The sequence below is a fragment of the Palaemon carinicauda genome, chromosome 8 (assembly GCF_036898095.1).
Source record: "Palaemon carinicauda isolate YSFRI2023 chromosome 8, ASM3689809v2, whole genome shotgun sequence".
Lineage (NCBI taxonomy): Eukaryota > Metazoa > Arthropoda > Malacostraca > Decapoda > Palaemonidae > Palaemon > Palaemon carinicauda.
In genome coordinates this window covers 141,872,864-141,882,022 of record NC_090732.1, presented here as the reverse complement: position 1 = coordinate 141,882,022, position 9,159 = coordinate 141,872,864, and the positions used below count along the sequence as shown (strand labels likewise).

Below are 9,159 nucleotides of genomic sequence, written 5' to 3'. Positions count from 1 at the left end.
TTATTTTCCTTAAACTGATGATGCAGAGCTTGTACCCTCTGCATCAAAGGATATATCCTCCTAAATAAATGTCCCCTTTCTCTCCTTTCCTTCCCCTTCAACTTCATCCTTCCAACTTACCGCAAAAAAAAAAACTATCTTTTATTCAAAAGCAAAATGAAATCACAATGTTTTATAGCAGTGAAAGAAATTTATTCAGCTTCATGTAATTGTTATATAGAACTGATAAGTTTTATTTCATAAAATAAACTCATAGGGTTCATGTTAAGCTCATATTACTATTAAGTAAAGACAAAGAATTTAAAACTAATAAGCAGCTATAATATTCAGGAATAATGTGTACGAGAAAACGAGATTAATTTGTTGTGTATCGTTGTTTATTATTATTATTATTATTATTATTATTATTATTATTATTATTATTATTATTATTGTTGTTGTTGTCGTTGTTGTTATTATTATTAATCAGCAAGACCATCCATAGATATCTGATATTACAGTTATTAGGTATTTTTATGAAATTCAGAAAATGCATTGGAATTTCTATACTGCGAAACTTGAATTGATTACTTATACTTAATATTTATATCAAAATACTTAGAATAGGTACAAATGGATGAGGGTTCTTAGATTATTTGTGTAACAAACGACTACTAGAAAGTAAAATCTTCATTGAAAACCATTTCAAGGCTGGTTTTAACAAAAAAAAACAATTTTGACTTGTGAATTATTATGTGAAATATAAGAAACACATTGAATGTAAGAAGGATTTATATGTATATCAGTGGCAAGGATAATTTGGTTAAGTGTTATTTATAAAACATTTAGAAATAAGAACAGTTTCATATAAGGAGTATATCATCCAGCACTAGTCCAAGAAGTAAAAAATTCATCAACTAAATCTTTTACAAAGGCATTATAATTATGATAACCTTTCACAGTCAGTGATGTACTATAATGACCAAAGACATTGAAAACAAACAGCGAAGACAATTAATGTCAGGTTTTAACTAACACCAAGGGAACTTTTAAGATATTTGTCAAATCTGGTGTGCTATTATATGTAAATAAGGTTCAGGAGCTTTAAGTTGTTCGGGAATGCACTTGGAAGTAAGACGTTTTTGATTTTGTGTCATGTTTCCTCATGTAATCTAGGACCGACGAGGGTTTATCATTTCCACCTTTATCAATGTTTACCCTGAATCGTTCAATTGATATCTTGGAAGGCAGAGGGAATCTTTAGCTGAGAGTTGCTAGCTAACGAGAATAATAACATCTTAACATAAAGCAAAAGATTAAAAGTGGTTTAGGTAGAATATAAAGACTGTTTGATAAGATTCAACTCCACCAAAAGATGCAAATACTAATTCACAGAGGGAGAAAGAAAGAAAATACGGGTTAGAAAATATCGATAGCAAAGACCTTTACGTACATGGACTGCTTGATACCACTAAATAAAGATCGTTAGTTTTTGTTTTTTCGAATTGAATAATTAACACACACACACACACACACACACACACACACACACACACACACACACACACACACGAACAACGTTAGATAAAACTGAAAGGTTCTTGTAATGGCAGAATTAGGGAAAGAATGAAAAGGAGAAATTAAGAGAATAGGTTGAAAGGACAGCGAACACATTTATGCGGTAGAATTATTATATCCATTTGTATTTTGGCTCATATTTTGAGACAATCTGGATCATTTTTTGGAATTTTACCTTATTATTATTTATGGAAAACATGAAAAGACAGAATATCACGAAAAGGGGAATTGGAATACATTATTTATTATTCCGTAGAATTACGTTTAGAGTTCGTTTTTACAATTCATCTCGTCTCAGATATCTTGAAAATACTTATGTAGACTGCAAAGAATTCAACACGTGGAATATAAACAACTCATGAATATTTAGCTATCTAAAGTTTTTTGCACACCAAGATTACCAAAAAGGTATCACATATCACCTGCTGCTTTTATTCTTGCTTGATGGGTGGGCACGAAAACTAACAAAATCTTTATGTGTGTGATGTCTTACTTCAGATGATAACCAATATACTAATACTAATATCTAAGATATGACGCTAGTTTGAAAAGGAGGATGATGCAAGAGTAAGGACTCCAGCAGCGAAAATAGCCCAGTGAGGAAAAGAATTAAGGAAATAGATGAACTACATATATGAGAATTATTGAGTAAAAATTTATAGAATATCTTAAGACCAGTAACAACGTTAAGATAGATCTATCATATGTAAACTAGGAAGAGAGACTGTTCAACTTAAAAACATTCGTTGCATCCCATAATCAAGTCACAGCTGCAATAAAAATTCTAGAATGCTTTTACCTCGAGTCTTATGATGGAGAAGGCAAGACTGTTAGAGTTAACTGCATACCTAGAAGGATGCTACTTACAGGATGGTAAAGTCTGGGAAGAAGAATGGTCAGAATTATGAAAAATCTTATGCCATGTGCATGAACTAACTGAACAATGGTGTTAAAGATTGATATCAAGATAGAATAAGAAATTGAATAGACTGAAAGTTTTTATCTAACAACTTAAGATCAGCGTCAGCAGCTGAAGACCAGAGAGAAGAACAAGACTTGAAACAAAGTAGAATGACATAATCTAAAAAATTTCCTCTGGATAGACTGAACATCGAAGATCTTAAAAGACTTCCCCAATAAGTCAATTTTTGTTTGTGTAATTGAAGAAGAAATAGACCGAATGTTTCTCAAAAGTAAATTTTCCATAAAAAAAAATCACATTGAAATTTTGTATGTATTTAAAGAAACATTATGAATGAAGAGATCTGGATGTCGAGGAGCCACGTTGCATTTTGTTAAAATTTAATTTCATGCCCCATAATTTGCACCATGCACGAATCCTAGCTAGATCTACATTCAGGAGGTGGAATCGATGTGAAAATAGTAGCAAATTAGGTGGAAATTACAACGCCCCAGATGTATAAGAAAAAAGTTAAATTAATTATTTAATTTGAAAGATCGTTTTGCGAATACACTGATGTAAAGACGTAACCTTTCAAAGTATAAATAAAAAAAGTTGAAGAAAAGGAATATTGTGCTCGCATCTTTAAAAAGAATATAATTTGAGAATTCCTGTCCTTACTAATACTGTGGGTTGTGTTTTTACGTGGGTAGGCGATGGTAGTTCTGAAAATAATTTTTACGACAAACCTCAAGGCTTGCCTTATGAAGCCAGGACCTGTTCTTCTTTGTCTGTCTTTTTCACTTTTTTTTTTTTTATAAAGGGTCGACGCTTCCTTCTCCCCCACCTCCTCCTCCTCCTCCTCCTACATCCTGTGCAGAATGTTTCCTATATCTGTCTCTGCCACGCTATTTGGCGCATTTTAGTCAAGTTAGTGTGAAATATAATGTTGTTTTATTTGAAAATATATATATGATAAACTGATTGCCTTTCAGACTCTTTTGCCTTACTGTTTTGAAATACTTATAGGGTACCTCTCTTTCTCTTTTTCTCAAACTATAATAGAGTCGTCAGGTATTGCAAGAAAAAATCAAAAGATTTATTCTGTTGACGAGGGTACTAATCCTGAGCAGTTGAAAGTCGTGGGAGGAGAAAGTCTTGAGCTAAACGTGGTGGGAGGAGAAAGTCGAAAGCTAAACTTTATGATAGGAGAATGTCGAGAGCTTAACTTGGTGAGAGTATAAAGTCGAGAGCTAAACTTTATGATAGGAGAATGTCAAGAGCTTAACTTGGTGACAGGAGAAAGTTGAGAGCTAAACTTGTTGGGAGGAGAAAGTCGAGAGCTAAAATTTGTAAGAGGAGAAAGTCGAGAGCTTAACTTGGTGAGAGGAGAAAGTCGAGAGCTTAAATTGGTGAGAGGTTAACTCGAAGGGAGGATAAAGTCGAGAGCTTAACTCAGTGAGAGGAGAAAGGTGAGAGTTTAACTCAGTGGTAGGAAAAAGGTGAGACCTTAACTTGGTAGGAGGAGAAAAGCATGAGCTTAACTCGGTGAGAGGAGAAAGGCGAGAGCTTAAATCTGTGAGAGGAGAAAGGTGAGAGCTTAAATTGGTGGGAATAGAAACTCGAGAGTGTAACTCGGGTGGAGGTGAAAGGCGAGAGCTTATCTCGGTGAGAGGAGAAAGGTGAGATGCTAACTTTATGGGAATAGAAAGTTGAGAGTGTAACTCTATGGGAGGAGAAAGGCGAGAGCTTAACTCTGTGGGAATAGAAAGTCGAGAATGTAACTCATTGGGAGGAGAAAGGCTAGAGCTTAACTCTGTGGGAATAGAAAGTCAATTGTAACTCTGTGGGAGGAGAAAAGCGAGAGCTTAACCCTGTGGGAATAGAAAGTCGAGAGTGTAACTCAGTGGGAGGAGAAAGGCAAGAACTTAACTGTGGGAATAGAAAGTCGAAAATGTAACTCAGTGGGAGGAGAAAGGCAAGAGCTTAAGTCTGTGGGAATGGAAAGTTGAGAGTGTAACTATGTGGGAGGAGAAAGGCGAGAGCTTAACTCTTTGGGAATAGAAAGTCATAGAAAGTTGAGAGTATAACTCAGTGGGAGGAGAAAGGCGAGAGCTTAACTCTTTGGGAATAGAAAGTCATAGAAAGTCGAGAGTGTAACGCAGTGGGAGGAGAAAGGCGAGAGCTTAACCCTGTGGGAGGAGAAAGACGAGAACTTAACTCGGTGGGAGGAGAAAGGTGAGAGCTTAACTCTGTGGGAATAGAAAGTCGAGAGCTTAACTTGGTGAGAGGAGAAAGTCGAGAGCTTAATTCTGTGGGAATAGAAAGTTGAGAGCTTAACTTAGTGAGAGGAGAAAGTCGAGAGCCTAACTCTGGGAATAGAAAGTCGAGAGTGTAACTCAGAGGGAGGAGAAAGGCAAGAACTTAACTCTGTGGGAATAGAAAGTTGAGAGTGTAACTATGTGGGAGGAGAAAGATGATAACTTAGCTCGGTGAGAGGAGAAAGGTGAGAGCTTAACTCTGTGGAATAGAAAGTTGAGAGCTTAACTTGGTGAGAGGAGAAAATCGAGAGCTTAACTCTGTGGGAATAGAAAGTCGAGAGCTTAACTTGGTGAGAGGAGAAAGTCGAGAGCTTAACTCTGTGGGAATAGAAAGTCAAGAGTGTAACTCAGAGGGAGGAGAAAGGCGAGAGCTTAACTCTGTGGGAATAGAAAGTTGAGAGTGTAACTATGTGGGAGGAGAAAGATGATAACTTAGCTTGGTGAGAGGAGAAAGGTGAAAGCTTAACTCTGTGGAATAGAAAGTTGAGAGCTTAACTTGGTGAGAGGAGAAAATCGAGAGCTTAACTCTGTGGGAATAGAAAGTCGAGAGCTTAACTTGGTGAGAGGAGAAAGTCGAGAGCTTAACTCTGTGGGAATAGAAAGTCGAGAGTGTAACTCAGAGGGAGGAGAAAGGCGAGAGCTTAACTCTGTGGGAATAGAAAGTTGAGAGTTTAACTCTGGGGGAGGAGAAAGACGAGAACTTAACTCAGTGAGAAGAGAACGTTGAGAGCTTAACTCTGTGGGAAGAGAACTTCGAGAGCTTAACTTGGTGAGGAGAAAATCAAGAGCTTAACTCTGTGGGAATAGAAAGTCGAGAACTTAACTTGGTGAGAGGAGAAAGTCGAGAGCTTAACTATGTGGGAATAGAAAGTCGAGAGTGTAACTCATAGGGAGGAAAAAGGCGAGAGCTTAACTCTGTGGGAGGAGAAAGTCGAGAGTGTAACTATGTGGGAGGAGAAAGATGAAAACTTAACTTGGCGAGAGGAGAAAGGCGAGAGCTTAACTCTGTGGGAATAGAAAGTTGAGAGTGTAACTCAGTGGGAGGAGAAAGACGAAAACTTAACTCGGTGAGAGGAGAAAGGTGAGAGCTTAACTCTGTGGGAATAGAAAGTCGATAGCTTAACTTGGTGAGAGGAGAAAGTCGAGAGCTTAACTCAGTGAGAGCAGAAAGATGAGAGCTTAACTCGGTGAGAGGGTAAAGTCAAGAGCTTAACTCAGTAAGAGGAGGAAGGTGAGAATTTAACTCAGTGGTAGGAAAAAGGTGAGAGCTTAACTTGGTAGGAGGAGAAAAGCAAGAGCATAACTCGGTGAGAGGAGAAAGTCGAGAGCTTAAATCTGTGAGAGGAGAAAGGTGAGATGCTAACTTTATGGGAATAGAAAATCGAGAGTGTAACTCAGTGGGAGGAGAAAGGCGAGAGCTTAACTCTGTGGGAATAGAAAGTCGAGAGTGTAACTCAGTGGGAGAAGAAAGGCGAGAGCTTAACTCTGTGGGAATAGATAGTCGAGAGTGTAACTCAGTGGGAGGAGAAAGGCGAGAGTTTAACTCTGTGGGAATAGAAAGTCGAGAGTGTAACTCAGTGGGAGAAGAAAGGCGAGAGCTTAACTCTGTGGGAATAGAAAGTCAAGTGTAACTCAGTGGGAGGAGAAAATCGAGAGCTTAACTCTGTGGGAATAGAAAGTGGAGATTGTAACTCAGTGGGAAGAGAAAGGCGAGAGCGTAACTCTGTGGGAATAGAAAGTCGAGAGTGTAACTCTGTGGGAGCAGAAAGACAAGAACTTGACTGTGGGAATAGAAAGTCGAGAGTGTAACTCAGTGGGAGGAGAAAGGCGAGAGCCTAACTCTGTGGGAATAGAAAGTCAAGAGTGTAACTCAGTGGAAGGAGAAAGACGAGAGCTTAACTCTGTGGGAATAGAAAGTCGAGAGTGTAACTCGGTGTGAGAAGAAAGTCGAGAGCTTAACTCTGTGATAGGAAAAAGTGGAGAGCTTAACTTGGTGGGAATAGAAATTCTAGAGTGTAACTCAGTATTAGGAGAAAGGTGAGAATTAACTCGGTGAGAAGAGAAAGGTGAGACCTTAACTCTCTGGGAATAGAAAGTCGAAAGTGTAACTCAGTGAGAGAAGAAAGTCGAGAGCTTAACTCAGTGAGAAGAGAAAGTCGAGAGCTTAACTCAGTGAGAGGTGTAAGCTGAGAGCTTAACTCGGGGGGAGGAGAAAAGCGAGAGCTTAACTCAGTGGGAGGAGAAACGCGAGAGCTTAACTCAGTGGGAGGAGAAACGCGAGAGCTTAACTCTGTGGGAATAGAAAGTCGAGAGTGTAACTATGTGGGAGGAGAAAGATGAAAACTTAACTCGGTGAGAGGAGAAAGGTGAGAGCTTAACTCTGTGGGAATAGAAAGTCGATAGCTTAACTTGGTGAGAGGAGAAAGTCGAGAGCTTAACTCAGTGAGAGGAGAAAGATGAGAGCTTAACTTGGTGAGAGGATAAAGTCAAGAGCTTAACTCAGTAAGAGGAGGAAGGTGAGAATTTAACTCAGTGGTAGGAAAAAGGTGAGAGCTTAACTTGGTAGGAGGAGAAAAGCAAGAGCATAACTCGGTGAGAGGAGAAAGTCGAGAGCTTAAATCTGTGAGAGGAGAAAGGTGAGATGCTAACTTTATGGGAATAGAAAGTCGAGAGTGTAACTCAGTGGGAGGAGAAAAGCGAGAGCTTAACTCTGTGGGAATAGAAAATCGAGAGTGTAACTCAGTGGGAGGAGAAAGGCGAGAGCTTAACTCTGTGGGAATAGAAAGTCGAGAGTGTAACTCAGTGGGAGGAGAAAGGCGAGAGCTTAACTCTGTGGGAATAGAAAGTCGAGAGTGTAAGTCAGTGGGAGGAGAAAGGCGAGAGCTTAACTCTGTGGGAATAGAAAGTCGAGAGTGTAACTCAGTGGGAGGAGAAAGGCGAGAGCTTAACTCTGTGGGAATAGGAAGTCGAGAGTGTAACTCAGTGGGAGGAGAAAAGCGAGAGCTTAACTCTGTGGGAATAGAAAATCGAGAGTGTAACTCAGTGGGAGGAGAAAGGCGAGAGCTTAACTCTGTGGGAATAGAAAGTCGAGAGTGTAACTCAGTGGGAGAAGAAAGGCGAGAGCTTAACTCTGTGGGAATAGAAAGTCAAGTGTAACTCAGTGGGAGGAGAAAAGCGAGAGCTTAACTCTGTGGGAATAGAAAGTGGAGATTGTAACTTAGTGGGAGGAGAAAGTCGAGAGCGTAACTCTGTGGGAATAGAAAGTTGAGAGTGTAACTCTGTGGGAGGAGAAAGACAAGAACTTAACTCTGTGGGAATAGAAAGTCGAGAGTGTAACTCAGTGGAAGGAGAAAGGCGAGAGCTTAACTCTGTGGGAATAGAAAGTCGAGAGTGTAACTCGGTGTGAGAAGAAAGTCGAGAGCTTAACTCTGTGATAGGAAAAAGGGGAGCGCTTAACTTGGTGTGAATAGAAATTCTAGAGTGTAACTCAGTATTAGGAGAAAGGTGAGAATTAACTTGGTGAGAAGAGAAAGGTGAGAGCTTAACTCTCTGGGAATAGAAAGTTGAGAGTGTAACTCAGTGAGAGAAGAAAGTCGAGAGCTTAACTCAGTGAGAAGAGAAAATCGAGAGCTTAACTCAGTGAGAGGAGAAAGCTGAGAGCTTAACTCGGTGGGAGGAGAAAAGCGAGAGCCTAACTCGATGGAAGGAAAATTGCGAGAGCTTAACTGTGGGAGGCGAAAGGCGAGTGCTTACCTCGGTGAGAGGAGAAAGTTGATAGCTTAACTTGGTGAGAGGAGAAAGGCGAGAGCTTAACTCGATGGAAGGAGAAAGGCGAAAGCTTAACTCAGTGGGAATAGAAAGTCGAGAGTGTAATTTGGTGTAAGGAGAAGGGCAAGGGATTACTTTAGCGTAGGATTAACGAAGCTTTTAATCCAATTCAAAGCATTCTATCAGACAAGATGTATCCTGAAAGCAGGAGTAGCAGACGTTCATGTTATAGAGATACTTTTAGTATTTACTAAGAATTTTCTCTTCAAGTCAGAATAAAAGTTATATCTTCTTCTTTGTTTGCATCTTTTCCCACTGAGGGGAGCAAGGCAGCCTCAACTTGGTGCCGGTCCCAAGCCCGGGTAAATGGGGAGGGTTGGTGGCAGGAAAGGCATCCGGCCATGAAAAATTAGCCAAAACAACTATGGTCAGTGAGTATAATCAGAATGAAATTAATAAAGTTAATAAAAGTTATATATTATCTGCATGTATGCATCCAACACTGCAATTCTGGTTGTTAATACATTGATTTAATTTATTGAATTTTTATCTTCCGTATTAATGATTTAGGCCATGTAAACAAGCATGGAATATCATATATATATATATATA

General features: G+C 39.2%; 2 protein-coding genes across 2 annotated transcripts; both read left to right on the top strand.

The window, feature by feature from the left end:
• Positions 1-6,146: 6,146 nt before the first annotated feature.
• On the top strand, positions 6,147-6,718 carry LOC137645479 (uncharacterized). The gene is made up of 2 exons (XM_068378284.1): positions 6,147-6,386; positions 6,545-6,718. The coding sequence occupies exons 1-2, from the start codon at positions 6,147-6,149 to the stop codon at positions 6,716-6,718; spliced, it is 414 nt and encodes a 137-aa protein (XP_068234385.1).
• Positions 6,719-7,431: 713 nt separating this feature from the next.
• Positions 7,432-7,935, top strand: LOC137645477 (mucin-22-like). Its single transcript, XM_068378283.1, has one exon. The coding sequence runs from the start codon at positions 7,432-7,434 to the stop codon at positions 7,933-7,935; it is 504 nt and encodes a 167-aa protein (XP_068234384.1).
• The last annotated feature ends 1,224 nt before the right edge of the window (positions 7,936-9,159 follow it).